The 23,716-nt window shown below is 32.2% G+C and overlaps 2 protein-coding genes across 3 annotated transcripts in view; both read right to left on the bottom strand.

Moving 5' to 3' along the window:
• LOC134270306 (fibroleukin-like) overlaps positions 1–20,348 on the bottom strand; it is a 39,610-nt gene extending 19,262 nt beyond the window's left edge. Inside the window, exon 1 of the mRNA XM_062752526.1 lies at positions 20,258–20,348. Coding sequence (XP_062608510.1) covers positions 20,258–20,333 — 76 coding nt within the window. The 5' untranslated portion in view covers positions 20,334–20,348. The remainder of the gene's footprint in view (positions 1–20,257) is intronic.
• On the bottom strand, positions 12,603–20,140 carry LOC134270307 (uncharacterized). 2 transcript variants are annotated; one of them, XR_009992776.1, is made up of 4 exons: positions 20,008–20,140; positions 19,296–19,392; positions 18,656–18,823; positions 12,603–13,515 (listed from the first exon to the last, which is right to left on the bottom strand). XR_009992776.1 is itself a non-coding variant. In XM_062752528.1 (3 exons), the coding sequence occupies exons 2-3, from the start codon at positions 18,752–18,754 to the stop codon at positions 13,303–13,305; spliced, it is 312 nt and encodes a 103-aa protein (XP_062608512.1). In that variant the 5' UTR covers positions 18,755–18,823; positions 19,256–19,274; the 3' UTR covers positions 12,603–13,302. The 2 variants fall into 2 exon arrangements, 1 of the variants encoding a protein (XP_062608512.1); XM_062752528.1 differs by lacking the exons at positions 19,296–19,392; positions 20,008–20,140 and adding an exon at positions 19,256–19,274.
• Positions 20,349–23,716: the final 3,368 nt, after the last annotated feature.

The following is a 23,716-nucleotide window of genomic DNA, read 5'->3' as shown; positions in this document are numbered from 1 at the left end:
TAAAATTAGACAATTTGCTTGGTCAGGTCAATGCAATTTTTTATGTACAAGTTCATATTACAGTTCATAAATGTGTGTTTTCATGTCTGAAGTGTTTAATTTATTAAGTATTATGCCTAATATAATATCATTTATCATACTATTGATTGTGATAGAACATAAAGTATGAAAGATTTTAAAAAAAGATAAAGATTTTAAGTGATTTTTATTCAGTCAGGTCATTTCATATTAGGTCAGGTCATTAAAATTCCATGATCTAAAGTGACAATTGAGGTAAAAAATGTTTCTAAAACAATTTAATCTAAAGTATTAAACATTATAATAAAGAAAATTTTTAAACATATCAAATATTTAAAAAAAATACATAACTATTATTGATGATTTTGGTTTTGGTCAGGTCAATTCAAATTTGGTCAGGTCATTACATTTCCATGAAAGGAATAAATAAATAACAATAAATTTCGTAAAATTGTGTATATAAATATTTATTTAACTGAATTTTATATTATTATCAAGAAAATATTCTTAAAAATATGATAATTGGTCTTAAAATAGTGATTTTTGACGAAATATATGTTGGTCAGGTCGGTGGGCTGCCTGCGGTGCCTCAACAAGTGAATCTGCCCCAGTCAGGTCTTTAGTAGATCAGGTCTTTAGTATTTCCCTAAGTCTGAGAACAAAAGATTATTGTAATAAGTAGAGACACATTATATAAAGACAGATTTTCCACCACATCCCACCTTAAAGACACTTCATGAGAATGAATCACAAAAGCTGATGCATACCATGTTCTAATAGTTTCTCTCTCCCTCTTTCCTTTTGAAAGTAAGAAAATTTTCCTGTCTCCTATTAAACCCTCTATATAAAGCGTTCAAGGACATATTGCAGTGATGTCTACTTCATTAGAAATGAAAACTTGAAGTGCAATGTCCGGCCTTTCTATTATTTTTTCAATGGTGTACACGAATTTTATCCTTTGAAAACTGGCTAAATCAGTTTATCCGAAATGTAATTCTTAATGTACATTTTACGAAACTTCCTGGTATAAATGTGAATTTTATCTTACAAATAAAAAAAAATCTAAGAATTATTTCACTTCAGCTATAATATCAAATTAAATTTCTTATTTAAACGTCATACAAATATAATTTATATCCACAAATTTTCCTGTATTTCATCGGGGTTTGGCGAGACAATCAAATTTTTGCGTCACTGGACCTTGGAGTCATACAAATATAATTTGCTTCGAAAAAACTTTCAATATACAAATGACATGTTTTATTTTTATAGCACAGGGCATTATTTTTCCTGTCGGTATATATTCTGCATGATTGATGTGCCTTTTTCTAAAGTTTAAACCAAAATGTCACATTATTTTACTTGTTTTTGATATTATTATATAAATCATAAGAATTTGAAATAAACGCTAAGATATAGTTAATAAGCTACAAACGTTTTATAAATTGTTGAACAAAAAATAAAGGACATAAAACACTCTTAAGAAGACGTGCCAATCACGAGGAGTCTCCTCTTTGAGATGAGTCATCATAACAAAATACAAGCACCCTTTAACACACTTTATCATCATAAGTGTTTAACTTCTCCCTTTTCTAATAATGAGGAAGAATAAAACACTTCAAAATATCTTACATAATTATGAGTGAAGCTTTGTCATAATCAGTCTACTATATGGAAAAACCGTGGAATATCAAGGACTAAGCATAATAATTAATATAAAATACGCAGTGAGATACAATAATCATAAATGCATTTAATTAGATTTGCTATTAAAGTTTATTACCCAAACATCCCCAGTTATCTGTCAATTGAAAGCAGGATTTTATAAATTTGTAATTCATAAATCAATTTTACTTAAAATTTGCAACTTTAATTCTGATCACATGTATATGAAAATAAAATTTTCTATCTCCACTCTCAAATGGAAATGAAATCTTTTTAACAGATAACAAATATTATCTTTTTAATGGAGCATTTTATTATTTTTACTGTCGGAAGTATGGGATGATTTAAGTTTTTTATTTAAAACCTGAAACGCCACATTATTATTTAAACATTAGTTTTGTGAACTGTTTCATAAATCAAAGAATGAAACATCAAACCCGGAGATATCACCAATCTGCGGAAATAATAAAAAACAACAAATAGTTATTGTTTAAAACTCTGAATTGAATACACTATTGTCACACATGTGTCTTACTCCCGACCACATGGAAGAGTTGTATAAATCAACACACAAAACGTACAGGAAAGGTAAAACATCACCCTCAAAACCACATAAAACAGATATTAAAATTACTACTCAAAAAGAGGTCTCTTATTGTAATCTCCTTAAATTAGATACAATATCGACGTTTTACTTTTTAATAAATTTTTTTTCCTCCAACGACGATTTAAAAAATCTACTTTAAAAACATTTTTGATCAACCCTAGTATGCTTTTTTTCAACATTCTTTATCCTTTAGATTTATTAATGTCAAATTAGAAATTATAAAATTGATAACAAAAGGAACCTTATTGGTAATCCACTTCTTCCAAGTGTTATGAATTGAGAGGAAGAGCCAGAAGTTTACGGCAAAATTCGGGAAAACAAATTATGTCTAAAAAGCAGAGGCATTGATTCATAAGAATTTATTTTTTTGCAGGTTTTCGAGATAAAATAGAGCAATGTTCAATGCTTTTTATACAATGCCCTATCGCTGATGTCCTGTTGCTTTAAAATCAAACATATTACTTTTATTTGATAAACAGGAAACGGGACAATTGTAAAACCTCTATCATCACGAGACTCTACTTTTCTCTAAATAAGAATGAACATGATAGAAAAGGATTGTATTTTCGTTACAAAGTACTAGATAACAAAATCCCAAGACTGTAGAAACAATTTGAAGGAATAAAAAACTATAGAGTAACCATGGCAGCATTATAAAATTGATATACAGAATTGATTTTGCCTGTATAAACGTTTTATTTAAATATGATTGATTTCAAATTGTTTAACGTCCCTCTTTAGAATTTTCCACTCATATGGAGACGCCACAACTGGCCGGTTGAGAGCTGCAAATTTTGTCCTAAACTCGGTACTAAGGGCAATTATGCAGGGAGGGATCTTTTTCGTGCAAGCACCTACGGCGACACGGGACCTCGGTTTATACAGTCTCGTCCGAAGGACCGGTCTCCATGTCACACAGTGGGACTTTTTACTTCGCGACGCTAGACTCTAACCACTGCGGCACGCGGGCGAATGAGTAAAAAATGAATAAAACTTATAAATGGTTTACAGACGCAAAAACACCGACATCCCATCAATGTCTCATTTATTTAACTGCATGGTCTATGAAAACTTGCTGATAGCATGCATTGAAAAAGGAAAATAATATAACCAGGGGTAAAAGTTTGATATAACTGTCATTTTGCTTTCTCTACTTTTTTATCTTAAACGTTCCACTTTTTACATATATTATTTGTCGCCGATTTTCCTCTATTTTATAATTCTCCACATGCTCCAGTCCCGTGGGGATACGGGTTAGAATAGATCCTCAGTACTCCCTTGGATGTCTTAAAAGGCGACTAAATGGGGCGTTCCTTCGGATGAGACCGTATAAACCGAGGCTCCGTTTCACAGCAGATGTGGCACGATAAAAATCCCTCCCTGCTCAAAGGCCGTAAGTGTTGAGCATGGCCTAATTTTGCAGCTCTTCACCGGCAATGGTGACGTCTCCATATCAGTGAATTTTTCTGGACGTTAAACAGTATACGATCAATTAATCAATCAACGTGCTCCATTGCGTGAATCACTCATTACTTAAACATTCTCAAGAATGTTCTATTATAAAGTACAAGAACTGAAGTAAATGTGTTACATGTTTATAATGGCTTTCTTTAAAATTAACATAATTTACAGATAACAAATAAATAATAATTACGTCTGCAAAATTAAAATCTTCTTTTTAAATCATTGATAAAAAACATAAAAAGAATCAAAGAAAAATATACATATATTTATATACTAATCTTTTCATTGTTTCTTACAAATTGTATAAATACTTAATAACACAGAATACATTAATATTTCATACCAAAGTATCAAGAGATCATACAATAGCATTATCTGATCAGTACTACAAATCCAGATAGGAATAACTCACTTACAATACGAAAGACGTACCTTGAAAACTTTTCACTCTTGATGTTATTGGAAACAAAACACAATATTATTTTCGTACTTTTTTTCACGAATGGATTACATTCTATTTCTTGGTTTCTGGGTCATTATCGAAAATATGCACTCTTTCGCATCTGTGTCAATTTAACCAGAAAAACATGTTTGAGGCAAAAATATATCTCATAAGGCTTTAAAAAATCAAAACTTTATTCTCTGAATACATTAACTTATAATGTTATTGCTAAAAGTAAAAAAAAATATTATTTTATAATAAGATATAACTGACTTCATGCTGTCAATGGATTATGTCAATTGTCTATATTTACATTTGCTAATGTCTTCCCTTACATGACAATATAAATTAAATTGACGTTCAATTTTCAATGACATTCAGTTGGGCAAACCGCACGAGTCTATTGGAAAGTCTGGACTGTGACGTCATATGACGCCGTAGTTACGTTATGTTGCATTTCTATAACAATGTCCAAATAGCGCCTATTTTTCCTTGTAACACGAATAAAAATAAAATATAAATATAAGAAATAAAATATCATTTTTTTAGAGTTTCATTGGGATGTGGCATGAAGTCGGTACGTGATCAAATTTACTATAACGCCCTTCGGGCGTTATAGAATTTCATCACGTGACCGACTTCATGTCACATCCCAATGAAACTCTAAAATGATATCTTATTTCTTAATTACCCTACAACGACTTAAAAATAATATTAGAAATAATATTTTCTAATTCATATATCTTACTTTTAGAATATATAATAGAATGTGTCTTTCTACAATTGTTTCAGTAAAATTTTTCTTCATTTCGCTCTACAACTTTATTTAGCCTGTTATCATTTCTCTATACTAATTTATTTAGCCAGTTTTCAGAGAAAACTCCTTTTATTTGATTAGAGTTTAATGTACGAATTAGAAGGGGACTGGTTTTAATACTTGGAGAAAGTGGGATAACTCTATTAATATTTTTCGACTCCTCTGACCAGAAACGGTGAATCCCCAAGTTAAATAAATCTCCAATTGTCATATATATGTCATTTTCTTCAGGTGATAGTCTTTTATCTTTGGAACGAGAGTGAAAGAGGAAAGTCCACGAACCATTAAAAAATGCCTCTTGCAAGATATTAACGCGATTTTTATCATAGATAGTATAGACTTAAAGCTTTTCATAACCGTTTTTCTTTTTTCAATATCTATTATACTTTTTAAAAACGAGGTCTTGCAATATGGCAATGTTTGAAAAGAAAAATGCAATACGAACGTCATTTTTTGTAATGTAACGTCACGTCAATTAGCGATAGAATGACCTTGCTATTACAATGCACAGATATAAAGGAATATAGGACTTTTAAAATGCAATAATTAGAATCAATGTTATATTTATCTTATCAACTTCATACTGAATAGAGATGATAATTCTGAATGAATAGAATTAGAAAAAAAAAATATTTTTTTAACTAACGCGCTTCATGAAATATGCCGGCGTGAAGCGTCGTTGTTCATAACCTCATGAATCTTAAAAAAATTAAATTCATTTCTTAAATATTATTGATTTGTTGAAATGCATATTTTGTTCCCTTACTTTTCCTATGGGTATTAATTAACCAACCTAAGCAACTGCTAAGTGTATAGTTATGATGATCAAAATTGTAAATGCTATAGCATCTGGCTTAAAACATTAATTAAATTCAACCACTGGAAAGTTGTTGCATAATGCTCAGGTGACCTATAAGGCCCACGGGCCTCTTGTTTTTTCTTCAGTGCACCAATGTAAACAAAACGTACTTAGATTTGGTAAATGTTGTTACATTGATTATTTTTAACATAAATTATAAGTAATATTTCATATTTTTAATGAATAACAGTAAAAATTTCACTTCCCGCAAAAAAGAACAAAGATCTAGATTTTTCTGGTCGCTTGTTTATTGCCATGGCGACCGTTGAAAAGGGAACGTAGTAGCACAGATGCATTTAAAACATATCATGGTATTTTTGACAGTATTGACAATAAAACAGTAAACTTTTGAATAAATCCGATGTTTTACGCGTTTTACCACCTATGATTATGAATTTATTTTTTGTCCACTGAATAACAAGTTGTCCGCTATCAGCTGGGTAATTACATGATTTCCAATAATACCCCGTTTTAAATTTGTGTTTGCCAACGCAATGAAATAGCTCACTTATGACTAAAACATAGAGAAAATATTTTTAATGCACTGAAAAGTCGCACAGAAAAAACACCTAATGTGTAAAATGTCGTCAATAGGAAATCGGCAGAAATACATTTAGGATGAAATGAAATAGTGTTTGCCATCGAATGATATCCATGTATCGTCTGCGTAAGGAATATACATGTATCACATGCTAAAAAAAAATTTTATAGTTTTTTTTTTTTTTTTTTTTCAGAAAGTCAACAACGCTTTCGGCGCGAGAGTGGGCGGGTCCTAATCAACCAATTAAAACGCTTGTTTTACAAAACGAAATCCATGATTCAAATTGTTCAATTGTCAGATCCAACAGTATCATCACACGACGCAACGCTATTTCGGCCGGAGTGTATAATTTGAAGCGAGATTTGCGATAAAAATCTATATCTAAATACCAGTACATTACTTGAAAAGAAGTGCATGTACACAACAGTTGAAAGGACCTTTTTTCCATACATTTTTAATAACTTGGCGAGCACTCGCGAATATTAGGCCTCAGCTGTTAATAAATTTTCACAGGCAAGCGAGAAATATCCGCGAGATTCGCGCACACCTCAATCTCACAGATATTTTTTCTCATCTTCGCGAACCAGCCAATCGCTGGGTCATGTTTAATCCAGTAAAAAAAAATTATGTATGGAGTACGATACTTGTAGTGTGTTGTTAATACATTGTTATAGATTGACTTACATGTAATAATTTTATTATGTTTTTTAGCTCACCTGAGCCGAAGGCTCAAGTGAGCTTTTCTGATCCAAATTTGTCCGTTGTCTGTCGTCGTTGTCGTTGTTGTTGTTGAATTTGTTAAAAATAAATGGCATTTTTAAAAAATCTTCTTCTCCAGAACCGCTGGGCCAGGAAAGATGAAACTAATGTGGAATCATCCTCAGGTAGTGTAGATTCAAGTTTGTTCAAATCATGACCCCCGGGGCAAGGGTGGGGCCAAAATGGCCGACCCAAGTTTTACATAGGAATATATCGTAAAAATCTTTAAAAATTATCTTCTCCAGAACCACTGGGCCAGGAAAGATAAAACTCATGTGGAATCACCCTCAGGTAGTGCAGATTTAAGTTTGTTCAAATCATGACCCCTGGGGCTAGGGTGGGGCCAAAATGGCCGACCCAAATTTTACTTAGGGATATATAGGGAAACCTTTTAAAATCTTCTTTACAAGTACTTCAAAGCTATGATTAGTGATATTTATATGGAATCATTCTCGGGTAGTGTAGATTCTAGTTTGTTCAAATGATGAACGCCTGGAGGGGGGTTGGGGGTGGGAGTAAATTCAAGTCTGATGTGCTCAAGTGAGCGCTGTGGCCCCTGGGCCTCTTGTTTTTTTTTTTTAATTATGCATTGCTAGCTTATCGTTTATAACTTTCCATTTCATTTTCACATTATGATTTCCATGCGTATGTAATTCTTATAAATACGTGTCAAAATAAAATGTGAAATACAAGTACAGACAATAACATTAATTTTACTACATTTATTACTTACAGGGAAAGATTGATTTTACCCGAAAAAGGCTCCTTAATAAGACGTTATTATAGACAGCATTTATAAGAGGAAAGTGTAAAATGGTCTTAGTTTTTCTTGAAATAGAAAACACATTTATGGTCGTAGAAAGCAATTTCAGAAAAGAAAGGGGGGGGGGGTGTTATACAAAGGACGAACATATACAAAGTTCTATCTTTTAAAAATAATTTTTTTAAGAAAATGTTACAGTAAATTATATAATTTTGAAGTATATTTTAGACAAGTCCTGTAGTTCACAATAATGCTCATATAATTGTATGTAATTAACGTATAATTTATGTCAAAACATGAAACCCCCCCCCCCCGTGATCTTTTCTAATAGTATAGTGATAAACTACTAATCTTCGTAGTAGCGGATCCAGCGATTTTCAGATATTAAATGCACAGGAAGACATAGTCCCCCTACTCCACCTCCCCCCCCCCCCCATCTTAAGCCATAAATAACAATGCAGGGGCAATTTTGAATGTTAATCTACATGCAAAAAAAATAAAATACAGAATAATCAATATTTGATATGAGAAACACTATATAGTGGTCAAAGAAGGATTTTTGATTTGATGTTCTTTTATATATAATGATAAACACTATCTAGGGGCATATATTTTAAGTTCAGCTCTTGTTTCTAAAAACAAAATTGAAACCACTTCTTCATAATACTTTTGAAGAAAGCTAAAAATTATTTTTCACTTTATACAAGTGCATAAAAAATTATATATGCGGGTTTTATGTAGTGAAATAAATGTTTTAGTATTTGAAATAAAAAAAACCCTGATTAATATATATTGCTGCTACATGTGATTCTTATACGTATTGTATGCATCGACGTGCGGATTTGTTAAAGCGAACATGTGCATTTTATGTTAACACACACACGAATTAGAAGATACGTTGAATCCAGTTTACAGAGTTGTTAAATTTTTTAATAATAGATAATTTCCCGTTTCAATTAAATGAATTTAACAAAGCGACAGAAAGCTACTGCCACTGATTTCCAATGACTGCATCTATTATGACGTCACAAATGACGTACACCTAGTAACGTCATGTACAACTGTGAACTCATAAGTTTGTTTTTCTTTGATTTCGGAAATGTAATTTTTAGATTCTTTACCACATTTATTGCCTTCAATGAACAATTGACTGCTTTTTTCTATCACCATTTGTGTTATCCATTTATTTGATGTCCTTTGACCTACCAATGAATCACTCTAAAAAATTACCGCTTCTTGATAACAAAGTTTAGATTTAACTATAATTTCTTATACTCGTCACAGTCATAAACAAGCATAATAATTGACATGAAAGTTTATATTTGCTATAGTCATACATATAGTAAGTTGAAAGATGTACGTGTCTGTAAATCAATCTAATTTCGGAAAAAGAATTGTCGATAAATCGGCATTTTAAACGGATATGTTTTTAGACTGAAGCCATCATATTCCAGACATTTTCTTATTTGTGTGATATGAGTGTCAATCCACTTACATAATCAATATTATACACCTTTCTAATTGATCCTTTAAAGTTTGCCTAATAGACAAAGACAAATGTGGTGGTTCTTGATCATAGCTTTTTTACACGCGTTGACATTTTATTTTATTTTTTTTCAACATGAGCACACTCGTTACCGCAAAATATTTTCATTGGAAATTATTTGTCGAACAGTTATGATTATTTTTCTGTTTCAATATTTTGCGGTAACGACAGTGCTGTATGTGAAATTCACGATTTATTGTGTAAAATTTGAGCCATTTTCCGCAAAACCTCGAACCATGCTGCGTTTTGGAATTTAGTTTGACATCGAAACATCTGGTTTTGACGAAATTGTTGCACATGTGAAATTTGTCAATGTTTTAGGTTGATAATAACCCAAAACATATTTTCTAATGCCCTTTTCAAAATTTACATATGTGCTAGGCCAAATAAGGCATTTTGTGGATTGAATTCTTTATGTTAGGAACATGTTTTGACTCGATATGAGAATGCTAAATGTGTGAATTAGTGTTACAGGCTGTAAAGTGAGCAAATAAACAGTTGCTAACATGTGGGTAAACAAGTATTGTCATTTTTTATAGATTCATATGTATTTACATGTATATATTCTCTTAGGACGAATAGCTCTTTAGGTATAAAGTGACAGAGAATATAGATTTAATTGATTGTATTAAGTGATTTGGAATTTAAAAAAAGTGTTGATATTTATTTGATAACTGAGTAATTTTGACCTTAATTGTGCACCCTAACCTCAAGCGCAATGGCTGCGCCCAGTATTTACATAAGAAAAGTATTACAATTAGGTTATTTTATGATGTAATTCATTTTTTTTTTTTGAGCAAGATTAAACCTATATCGACTCTGATGTTTCTGTATTTGATCTGCACTTCTTTTGTTTTGTTTTATGGACTTTGATATTGAATACGTTCGTTATCTCCACATTCTTCCTTACAGATTATTTTATCTATGGAACGAGATTAAAGTTTATGTTAGGAATATGTTGTGACTCGATATGAGAATGTTAAATGTATAAATTAATGTTACAGGCTGTAAAGTGAGCAAATAAACAGTTGCTTACATGTGTGTGTATAGTGAGCAGGTCAACAGTAGCTACCATGTGGGTGCTCAGGTGCTGTCATGCTTTATAGAAGATGCATGTGTTTTTACATGTATATATTGTCTTAGGACGAATATTTCTTTAGTTATAATGCTATAGAGAATATAGTTTTATTTAATAGTATAAAGTGATTTAGAGACAAGAACATGTTGATATTTATTTGATTACTGAGTAATTTTGACCTAATTTGTGCATCCCAGCATGCCTCACGCGTAATGGTTGCACCCAATGTTTACACGTGAGTTCGGGTCAAGTTAGGTTATTTTATTACCGGTATGTCATTCAATTTCTGTCAAGCAAGATTAAACCTATTAGTTAGAAAGAATAACTACAGCATTGATGATCTATGTGTATGTCCATGTATAATAATTTCGTTCTAAGGAAAACCATATCTAATTCATCAATCTTAATTGCATTGTGTCGCAATAAGTCAATATGTATTATCCGGTTAAAGTATTACCTGAAGAACTGAAGGGAGAAGATGATACACATGTGGCAATGGCAGTATGTTAACACTTCGTCAGACATATACTTTTTTTTGTAATCATGCTAACTTAATGTTAAGCAAGACGTACTCAGACTATGAATAAAGTCTTATAATACTCCAATATTAACATTTATATCAGTAACATTAGAACACAAAATGGCATTATTTCCTTAATACACGAGCTTGTTTTACTTATCAGTTGACTACAACTAATAGACATTAGATATGACATGACTAGAATTCAGTACAATACAGCCATTCCATTGAACGCAGGTAACAGTTTGTAAATATTTACGCTTTAAAAAAAAATCCTTGGGAGGATGGGGGTGGGGGCATTAAAAATTTATAAGATCAGTTATAATTAAGGATATTTTTGAAAGATATAAAAAAAAATAAATGCTAATATTTCTATTTTTATACCTCCAGCATTCAAACTGTACCTTTTTTTCTTTCTGAATTCTCTGATCAATTTTGTCTACAATACATTTATAATTTAAGAGCCTTGCAACATGTATCTACTTCTAGCTACAGAAACCGTAGCGTTAAGTTTTATATTTTACAATGTAGCTATTGATGAAAACGCAACCGATCTCCTAAAGTAAGTATTGAGCATTTAACGACGTTTTTTGCCAACTTTAGGGACATATTTTTCTTCATTTCAGCATTAAACGATCAATTACCTTTCATTCCCAAATGTAAGCTATATTCTTTTATCAACCTGTATTTTGTATCCGCCTCCAACCCCTTTATAGGCTTCTCTTGTGACCCCCATCCCCCCCCCCCAAAAAAATGTTTTTATCAATAAAAAACAATTTAATAAGGTTTAATGGACGATTATAAAGGGTCAGAGGGTAGATATAACATACAGGTTGTTAAAGAGTATTTCTCAAATAAGGAAAGGACAGGTGGTTAACAAAATAATGCAGGGAAGTAGAAAAAAAAACTATCCTGCAACTACCCCTTGCACTGACCTAATAAAGCTATCCTAATAAACCAAAGCTTTATCCGGTCACTGCCCTAATAAAGCATCGCGCATGTTTTCCGACGTTCTAAAAGCATTGTTATGTTACATTTATTGCAATGTTTACGCCATGGCTTCGTAGTTTCAACTGCAGAGATGTGCCTAAATCAGTCGGAAAAAGCTTGTTTTGGACGTTCAAATGTAAAATTTTGTTGCAGGATAAACAAAATACATGATAACTGTCTTGAAATATAAGCGATATTTGGGATTAGTGTCGAAAACGCAAGCCTCGCCCTCTATCACGTTTTCTTACCCTCGCCCAAATATCGCCTACATTTCAAGACAGTAATAATGCATTTTATATATCCCTATCCGTGCGCAAAATTTAGCGCCGTAAAATGAACAACATTTGCTTCAAGGGATCTGTAGCATTTTTGTCTAAAAGACTCAAATATATTTCAGTGTGACGTTAAGGTTTCTAAAGGTGGCTTATAAAACTTCAAACTGCTCAAGAAGAGCGGGAAATTTGATTTTCGCTTATGACGTTACTCTGTGAAGGCCTTCAACTTTAATGTCATAAAAAGTCATCATATAATACTTTGTTTTCCCATTCATTGGTTTGGCATTACATGCAGCCATTTCCACACACTGTATATATAAAATACACGAACAAGTAACGAGTAATATTGGTGTTTATACAGAATACAGTACAAGTAACGAGAAATATTGGTGTTTGAAAATAAAATTTACGTAATTATAATCTCTACATCATTTATAAACTGTAACAGAATGAAATTCTAATTATCAACACACATGTACAGAGATGATAGACTGATGGATACTACTTCTACCCAGTTATGTGACCTTTCACGGGGATCAGTTGAAATTCAAGGAATGTATTTAAAAAAAAACATTGTCTTTGTTGTTAACATACTTTATATCATTAGACTATTAATTATAAAACTACAATTGATAAAATAAAAACAAAACTTTTATTATGTAACAATACTAAATGCGATTTTCTTGTTTTTAGTAATGAATGTTACATGTACAACACTAACTTAAACATAATACACATAAGGACTTTTCAATAAATTCATTACGCATAATAACATTATATATTCATTACATTGTATATACTGTAGAGACCACTATTATGTCTAAAAATAAAGTTTTTATCATCTATAATAAAAGTATATAACTTTTCATATCATGCGTGAACAAGTATGGCTATAAAGATGTAAAAAGTCAGTTATGTTTGATCATCATGAGGGTTTCTTTTATCTTGTTACCATCAGTCACTGTAGGATACCATGGGTAGTTCCAGAACTCCGGGGACCATGGACCGTTAAGGAAGGCTCGGTGACAGGCATTGAACCACCAGCCTCCTCTATGGTTACTGGCAGCAGCACAGTTACCACCTCTAGACCCGTCGTTATCTCTGTCCGGGGTACTGAATGACATCCCAGACAGATCGAAGTCATAATTACCAGTGTGTAACATAGAGTCTCCTGTAAAATTATCAAAGACAAATATAACATGAATACCTATTTCAGATTAGATCATTATTATTTACTAAACATTTAAAGCTTAAAGCATCTATAGTATTCAACAACAAAAAAATGTTTTTTTTTAATTACTTAAAATTGCATTGCTTTCAATTACAGTAGATGAACACTGTTTTCATTTAATATTTAATAATTAATATAATTAGTTTGTTTAATCACTGACGGGTTGCATTATCTTTTACTTGGAAATACATTACATGTGTAAAAATTATCTTTCAAATTTTGTTTCGGAAATCTACTTCACCCTTAGTAATCATTCTTTGATCTACTGAAGAATGGACTTCCTGTTCTCTACATCTTTATCATAAATAAGTGTATATACACTTATTTATGATAAAGATGTAGAGAACAGGAAGTCCATTCATATTTCTTCTTCCTTGTCGTCTATTTTAATTTTATGCTTTTACATTATATTACTTTATATTAGAAAATGTGAATAATATGTGCATTAAATAAGTACGACATTTAAGTGGTTTTAATAGAGATGTATATAATCAACTTGGACAGGAAACTGTACATCTGTGCTAACGATCAGTTTTCTAATGTTTAGTGTGAATATTGAGGGCACTTAACATGCTTAAGTTGCTGAGCAGGCAAACGCACTATTTTCGTTTAGCTAATTTTCACGTACATTGACTTAATGAATAAACTTTTCTCAACTGATTTTAGATAATGAAGATACCAAATACGTAAATATGCAAGAAATATTGGCCACTAAGCAATATTTTTTTCTGCGTGTAAGAGAATTACCGGTATGTAAAAATGCAAATTACCAATGGAATTTTTATTTTCTTACTCACCCCAGTATCTGACATCATACATGCAAGAGATATCACATTTTGTTGACATGTGACATATTTAAATTAGCATGCAAGAAATTATGTAAACCTGCAACTTATATTTATCAACATGCAACTTTTATGTCTATATGCCAGTTAATTTTTTGACATTAATGATATTCACGTAGACATGCAAGATAAGAATGTTAAAATACATATCTCTCATGTCATCAAGATCAATTCGCATATCATATAATTATATAGCTTGTTTACGGGAATAGGTTGCATATCTTCAAATGTATCTTGCATGGTACAATCAATACGTTGAATGTCACCATAATTTGCTAGATATTTCTTTTATAATATCACATAAAGGCGTTTGTCAGTAATTTTAGAATCCAATTTATTTTCTTGAAAAAATATTGATAACCCGCTCGTCAACACAATAATCATATTGCATGTTTATATAAAAAAAAAGTCGCACGTCTACATCATTATGTTAAACGCCACCAAAAATATTTCTTGCATGTTGAGAGCATCAATATTCCTCTGTAGTAATAATGCTCAAAAAATCTATTTAAACGCAACACCAATCAGGACACAGGAAACAGGACAAACGCGGACCTAAACAAACATCAGAGGTAGGATCAGGTGCCAATAGGGAGTGAGCATCCCTTGTCAATCACGGACATCAGAGGTAGGATCAAGTGCCAAGAGGAAGTGAGCATCCCCTGTCAATCTCAGACATCAGAGGTAGGATCAAGTGCCAAGAGGGAGTGAGCTTCCCCTGTCTATCTCAGACATCAGAGGTAGAATCAGGTGCAGAGGGTGAGAGCATCCCCTGTCAATCTCGGACATCAGAGATTAGATCAGGTGCCAAGAGGGAGTGAGTATCCCCTGTCAATCTCGGACATCAGAGGTAGGATCAGGTGCCAAGAGGGAGGGCTTCCCCTGTCAATCTCAGACATCAGAGGTAGGATCAGGTGCCAAAAGAGAGTGAGCTTCCCCTGTCAATCACGGACATCAGAGGTAGGATCAGGTGCCAAGAGGGAGGGCTTCCCCTGTCAATCACAGAAATAAGAAATAAAGGAGTATTCAACTATTGATCAACGGCAAAGAAAATAGAGGAGTATTCCACTAGCAGTCAACTGCAACGAATATACAGGAGCATTCAAAAGTAGTCCACTCTATGCAAATGAGCTGAAATCTCCCTCATTTGCATGGCAAAAATTCAACTAGTGGTTAATTGAAATTGAGGGTCAGTTTATACTCCAATTGAATTATAATAGTGTTTTTTTTTCGTATGGGAAATGATGTGAACTAAAACTGGCTCTCCCTATTTACTCTGCGTCGGAATACATAAATATGTTTTGGATATTGAAAAGTTATAGAATATTGATAATATACACGTACTTTATGAACTTAATTTCCACATGAAAACAGAAATAAACCGAAAGCCACAATGTCTTAATATTTAGGTCATCATTTACGCACTGAGTTGTCGACGGATTTTCCGGGATTTTTCCCAAACATGACAAGGAGCACTGATGATGTGAGTGGTTGACAGGCGATGCTTACTCCTCCATTGCACCTGATCCCATATTTAAATATTTCTCATTGTTTCTTACAAATTGTACAAAAAAGTAATTACATAGAATAAATTGATATTATCAAGAGATCACACAACAGCATTATAGATTCTGTACTATAAATCCAGATACAAATGTAGCAGTGACTCATATTACGAAAAACGTATCTGAAAACTTCCCACTTTTGATCTGAAAGGAAACTAAACAAAAAGACACAATATCATTTCCCTACAATTTTTCCCCAAAGGGTTTATATTTCATTTTTATATTGAAAATATATAAATGTGCAATTTTTCGTTTTCATCTGCTCTAAAATCATGGTGAATACATAATTCATTAAAGAGCAAAGTTTCGGTTTTCTACTGCCTGTGTGTTCCTTGGTTTCCATTATTTAAGGAATCACTGTCTGGGTAGGAGACTATGCCAGGGCATCAGCAAGAGTGGGAAACATGTGTTAATTTGCATAACAGGTTAAGTGCAGTATATGTACAAATTAGTAGGAGTTGTATTTTAATTTTTGGAGAAAGCGGGATAACTCTGTTAATATTTTTCGACTCCTCTGACCAGAAGCGGTGAATCCCCAATTTTGATAAATCTTCTTTGCCACATGTGTGTCTTCTTCTTTCTTCTTCAGATGATATTCTATACTTCTCAGTTTATTATGTCTGTTATCCAAGAAAAAAAAATGAAGTTTATGTAAGGAATATGTTGTGACTCGATATAAGAATACTAAATGTATGAATAAGTGGAAAAGGCTGCAAAGTAAGCAGGTTAACAGTAATTAACATGTGGTTGCTAACATTTTGTCATGTTCTATAGATGCATATGTAATTTTACATGTATATATTGTCTTAGGACGAATATTTCTTTAGCTATAATGCTAAAGAGAATATAGTTTTAATTGATAGTATTAAGTGATTTAGAGATAAGAACATGTTGATATCTATTTGAGTACTGAGTAATTTTGACCTGATTTGTGCATCCCAGCATGCCTCAAGCATAATGGCTGCACCTATTGTGTACACGTGAGTTAGGGTCAAGTTAGGTTATTTTGCTATGCAATTCAATATCTGTCGAGCAGAATTAAACCTTTTAGTTAGAAAGAATAACTACAGCATTGATGATCTATGTTTATACCCATTTATTATAATTTCATCGTAGGGAAAACCATATCTAAGTCATCAATCTTGATTGTGTTGTGTCGCAATAAGTCAATATGTCTTATCCGGTTGAAGTATTACCGGAAGAACTGAAGGGAGAAGATGATACACATGTGGCAGTGGCAGAATTTTAAAACTAGACCTGTCGTTATCTCTGTCTGGAGAAGGACATCCCAGACAGATCTTTGGAAGAAGAACCGCTGTTTAACATACTGTCACCTGTAAAATTATCAAAGAAATATATAGCATGAACACCTATTTCGGATTAGATCATTATTATTTACTAAACATTTAAAGCTTAAAGCATCTATAGTATTCAGCAATAAAAACTTTTTTTTGAATTACTTTAAATTGCTTTGCTTTCAATTACATTAGATGAACACTGTTTTCATTTAATATTTCACGTTGTTTTTCAGTTGTCATTTGATTTCTTTTTTGACTGTATACAAACATGATGATGAGTCTCAACAGAAATAAAAGATTGATTGATTGATTGATTGATTGAATGTATGTAGTTAAGCGTCCTTCTCGAGTATTTTTCACTCATATGGTGACGCTATCACTTGCCAGTTGAGAACTAGAAATTTTGTTTTATAATACATGTTCTACACGGCAATTGAGCAGTTCGCTATGTTTTTTGTGCCAGCATCTACTACGACACTGGACCTTGATTTATACGGTCTCATCCGAAGGACCAGTCTGCACGCCCTACAGTGGGATTGGAACCCGCGACGTAAAGATTCCTTACTTCACGGCTCTAACCACCGCGCCACGCGGGTGACGTCAATAAATCTAATTATTATTTCATTCAAGTGAAGCCTTTTTTAAACTTTGAAATTGGTAAGCCTGTATACGTACATATAAAGAAGGGATATTCAAAACAATTATTTCATGAACCAATAAATTGATATAACAATAGAAAATAACGGTTTGATTTTTTTTTTTTTTGGGGGGGGGGGTTGCATCTCTTTAAGTTAACAGTACAGGAAACAATAGCTTTTCTTCCATTTTATCAACACATTAATCATTAGAATTCTTCAAATTTGTACGACTACACGTAGATAGAATTTGCGTAATTAACTTCTTCTTTATTGTTGTATTGCTTTTGTTAAGTCTACTATGCATATCTTCAACACAAAATCGGGATAATTACAACAAGTTCTCGTTATCGACTTTAAGTACTTACATTTCCAATGCAAGTTGTTTTTTTTTAATTCAATAATCGTTTAACACCTTCATTGATTTCTCTGTATGAGTTATGTATCTGACAACATTACGTACAAGTACGCATGTAGTGTTTATGACGTGAAAATGTTCAATCTTTTAGCAATTCATTACTGATTGGCTAACATTCTCCTAGTATGGACTCTTGATTTTCTATGTACAATGAAAAATATACTTTCGAATTATTGATATCCACACATTACCCCCTACATGAATTACGTAACAGTAGGACTGATTCTCAGCGAATTAGTTGGCATTAGTCTATCTATCACAAGAAATTAAACTCTCTCCTTATCGGTCGCCATTCGTACATTCTTTTTCTATTACCTACCCAGTGCCCCGGCAGCTGGTCCGCCAAGAAAAAGTATGTATTTGTTGATTTCGTCAGCAACAGAGAACTGGTTGTATAATTCATAGAGCTTTGTCCCATTGGTCAGTGTGATGGAGACGTAGAGGGAGGAGTTCCCTCCCTTGGTAAGTTGATGTATCACGTCATTCCCTTAAATATGATATTTTCGTGTTATATATAAGCATTTATAAAGCAAAATATGATCAGGATTGTTGTCATAGAATGCAAACCACAGTTGTATATGTATGCAGAAATTTGCAGCAATAAATGTACCTGTTTCAAAATTAAAGTACAGAAAATCATTTTAGTGTATACAACATTAATTAAATATTTCATTTAAACTGATATAAATAAAATACTAATTGAAATAGTTAATAATAAGAAGAACTATCATCCCTTAAAACAAGATAACGTTTTGTACACACAGTATTGTATTACACAGTTATAGAATGGGTACAATGTAAATAGCTAATTCATAGTTCCCCGAGGTAGGAAAATATTTTCTGCATCTGGAACCCTAACCCTCGGGGAACCATAATTTGCTTGTCCTATGTAGTCATTCCATAACTGTATATAATTTACCTATCCAGTAGGAGTCATTCCATAACTGTTTATAGTTTACCGATCCAGTAGGATCCGTTAGTAATACCAAATCCATCCTTATATTCCGCCAACGTTCAGTTGAATCTCACTGAACCACTCACACGTTTCTGGATAACCTAAGGATTTAGAAATTATGAGGGGGTTATCAAAGAAAGCAGTGGAGTTTTTTTTTTTTTTTTGGCGACGTTTCACTATGAAAAATAAACATACAAAAATATACGTAAATTATATTAAATTCCTATAATTTTTTAACTGCTCAATATTGTTTTCATATTTATGATATTTTAAACATGTTATTCTACTTTGTATATAATAATATTTACTGTCAGATTTTTATTACCTTCATGTAAATTAGATTAGAAAAGAATTATTCAATGTTCATTCATTGCCATTTTTTGCTGTCTTCACAAAAGAGATTTAATATCAATTTTAAAATCAAACATTTATAATTCTTTAAAGAAATATAAGCTTAAATTTATCGTTGGGCATTATATAGAAAAAGAGAAAGTGGGATGGTGAGAGAGAATGAAAAAGAGGGGAAAAGAGAGACTGAGAGAGGGGAGAGAGAAAGAGAATAAAGAAAAAGAGATAGACTGAAATTTAGAAAGAGAAAAGAGAGAGAGAGAAATCTTACTGTCCACTCTCCACTTACAAGAAATAGAACCTAAAATTGATCGTTGAGAGAGAGAGAGAGAGAGACAGAGAGAGAGAGAGAGAGAGAGAGATCTTACTGTCCACCCTCCCCCTTCTGTCACCATGTCACAGAAGACGCTGACCTTGCTGTTATTACCAAATGGATAGATCTCATACACACCAGATTCTGTATTAATATTATTATAGAGGTCCTTGCAATCTTTATATATGTTGAACTCTGAAAGAAAAAAAACAACTTAAATGCATAATATGATAATAATCGTAATGTAAAATATACTCTGAGAGAAAGAGTGAGAGAGAGAGAGATAGAGGGAGAAAGAGAGTTACCTGACTTGATGGTTTGCAGTATACTACTCTTCAAACCGTGGATGTTGCTTTCATTTTTCTTTAGAATATTAACCATCTCATCTAATTCTTCTTGAATTTTCTTTTGATTAGCGGTAATCCGCCTATTTTCTCGTCTTAAGGAATTAATTTGTTTCGCGTTTTCTCATCTTAAGGAATCAATTTGTCTAGCGTTTTGTCGTCTCAAGGAATCATTTTGTCTCGCGTTTCTTAAGGAATCAATTTGTCTAGCGTTTTCTCGTCTCAAGGAATCATTTTGTCTCGCGTTTTCTCGTCTTAAGGAATCAATTTGTCTAGCAATCTCATGTCTGAAGGACTCATTTTGTCTTGCGTTTTCTCCTATTAAGGAATCAATCTTTTTCGTGTTTTCTCGTTTTAAGGATTCAATTTTTCTCACGTTTTCTTGTTTTAAGTAGTCAATCTTTTCATTCAATGTCTTTATCATCTGATCATTACAGACGCAGTCATTTTTGTCATTTAAATAAATTTGCTGACAACTAGCCGTACAAACGAACAAGACGTACACGAAGGAAGCCGCCAAAACTCCTGCCATGGTTTTTACTTGCGCACTCTCTGAAAATAAGCGTCTCTTTAAAGATCCGCAGTTTATATATCCTTAAATGGGAAGTTAAAAATAGCCCTAAATATTTCCCGACCGCAACACTTACCGCTCAGCAGTGAACTTTAACGAACAGTCAGAAAATAATAAAATATTCAGGATACTTGGGTCATAGGTCAAATTCATAGTAATGCTGGTAGTGGATAGCATCATAAAACATTATTTTGTATATATTGGTTTATTATTGCTAATCACAAGCACCCTTTAACACAGTCTATCATCATAAGTGTTTCTGCAGCACTGTTAATGCTTACAATGAGCAATCAACGGAAAATGCAGAAATGGGTACTGTTTTCAAACTGAATTTATTTTTATTCAGCTGCCTTATTCTCACAGAACTTAAATACTTATGTAAAAAGCATAGTATAACCCACTCTGTACTGTATGAAGTTTGGTCCCATCGATGGACAGTCAGGTGATGAATGCATAGTACGTGTACTGAATGTAGGTCATCAACAATGGTTAAGATTTACTTAGTATATATCCTTGCAAAAGAACGATTTAATGAAGCACCTCGATGTAAAATATGCCTAACCTGAACATGAAAACACGACAAAATTATTTACCTTGGTATCAAAAGCCTATTTAACACCTGTAAATAACATTCTGTTTCATAATATATCGCATTTCACATTGTTAAAAAAACTCCTCATTCCTAAGACATGACAATCACGAGGATTCTCCTCTTTGAGATGAGCAATCATAACAGATTACAAGCACCCTTGAACACACTTTATTATCATGTGTTTCCTATATCCCCTTAACATTACCAATTATGAGAAAAAGGATACACTTCAAAACATCGTACATCAGTATGAGTGAAGTTTTGTCATGATGAGAGTCTACTATATGGAAAAACCGTGGAAAATAAAAGACAAAGCATAATCATTATTGAAAAAAATACGTAGTAAGATACAATTATCATAAACGCATCTAATTAGATTTGCTATTTAAGTCCATTACCCAGACATCCCATTTTTTTTTGTCGATAAAAGGTAGAATTTTAAAAATTCTAATCCATAAATCTATGTTACATTAGTATTCACAATTTTAAATATGATCCCATGTATATGAAATCTTTACATAGAAAATTAAACTTGCTAGTTTCACTCTCAATTAGAAATGATATATTTTAATAGATAACAAATATTATCTCTTCAATTGGGTATTTTATTATTTTTACTCTCGGAAATATTAGATGAGTTTATTTTTTTGATTTAAAACCTGAAATGCCACTTTATTTTTTACATTATTTTTGTCACTTGTTCATAAATCAGAGAATCAAAAATCAAATCCTGAGATATAACTAATCTGTGGAAATAATCAAAAACAACATACGATATTGTTATTCATGTAACCTACTCCTGACCACATGGAATAGTAGTATACATCGAGACACACAAAACGTTCAGGAAAGGTAAAATATCACCCTTAAACCCACATAAAACATAGATTGAAATTGCTACTCAAAAGAAGGTCTCCCATAAGGATCTTCGATGCCACGCTTAGGTCTAATATCGACGTTTAATGTATACCCCGGTATTCACTACATTGATAGGTTTGTTACATATTCCAACTTACAACATTCCACCTTTTCTTCTTAAGCATCAGTCTTTGACAAATAAAACATATAATGAAAACAGGACAGTGATAAAATAACTGTCATCACCAGACTCTACTTTCCTCGATATCACTAGTGATTTATTAAGAACATTACTTAAAATAGTTACTACGGTTCTATACTATTGTCACAATAAAAGTTGATTTTGTTGCATGTTAATTTGTTTTTCTTTTATTAGTATTGCCATGTGCTGACACTTATTTGTATTTAGTGTTTATCCTGCAAGGAGCCATATTATAAATAAAGTTCACCATTTGTATTTTTATATCCTTTGAAAACTGGTTACATTAGTTTATCCGACATGTAATTTTGAACGAACATTACCTGGACCCGCCAAAATATGGCTGCAATATTGCCGATTTGGCTTTAAACAATATAAAATCACTCAAAAAATCATTACTTTGAAACTTTCTGGGGTAACTGTAAATTTTATATTACAAAAAATGTGGATTTTTCCTTTTCTTTCTTCATAAATATAGCATGAACATTCCTAAAATTTTGTTTGAAATTTCAAATGTTTATTTTACTTGAGCTGTAATATTAAATTAAATTTCCAAGAACATTTAAAACCATCGGGGTTGGCAAGACCTTCAAACTTTTGCCTCATCATATGTCTTTGGAGTCATACAAATATAATTTTCTACAAAACACTTTTCAATATACAAATGCTATGTTCTTATTTTTATAACACAAGACACGATTTTTCACTCACTTAAAATATATGTATAAATACTTAAATACACAAAATATTTCATACGTACGTATCAAGAGATCACACAATAGCATTATCTGATCCGCACTTCAATTACAGACAGCAATAACTCACTTACAATACGAAAAGCATACCTTAACAACTTTCCACTCTTGATGTGATAAGAAGCAAGACAATATAATTTTCGTACTTTTTTTCACAAATGGATAACATTATACTTTTACACGAAAACGATATTAAATTTGTAAATCTGTTTCCCCTTTTCTGTTCTAAAATCATAGACTATAATAATAATAAGTAAGTACATTATTCTGTTAAAGGGGAAACTTCCTGTTTTCTACTTCATGCATATTTCTTGGTCTCTGGGTCATTATCGAAAATATGCATCTTTGTCAATTTGAACAGAAAAACACGTTTGGTGCAAAATAAACAGTATCATAGGTTTTTTTTTTTAAACAAAACAATTTTCTTTGGATACATTCATTTATA

The sequence above is a fragment of the Saccostrea cucullata genome, unplaced genomic scaffold (assembly GCF_032062105.1).
Source record: "Saccostrea cucullata isolate Sc308-1 unplaced genomic scaffold, CSIRO_AGI_Scuc_v1 ctg3404, whole genome shotgun sequence".
NCBI lineage: Eukaryota > Metazoa > Mollusca > Bivalvia > Ostreida > Ostreidae > Saccostrea > Saccostrea cuccullata.
This window is presented reverse-complemented; position numbering and strand designations above follow the sequence as displayed.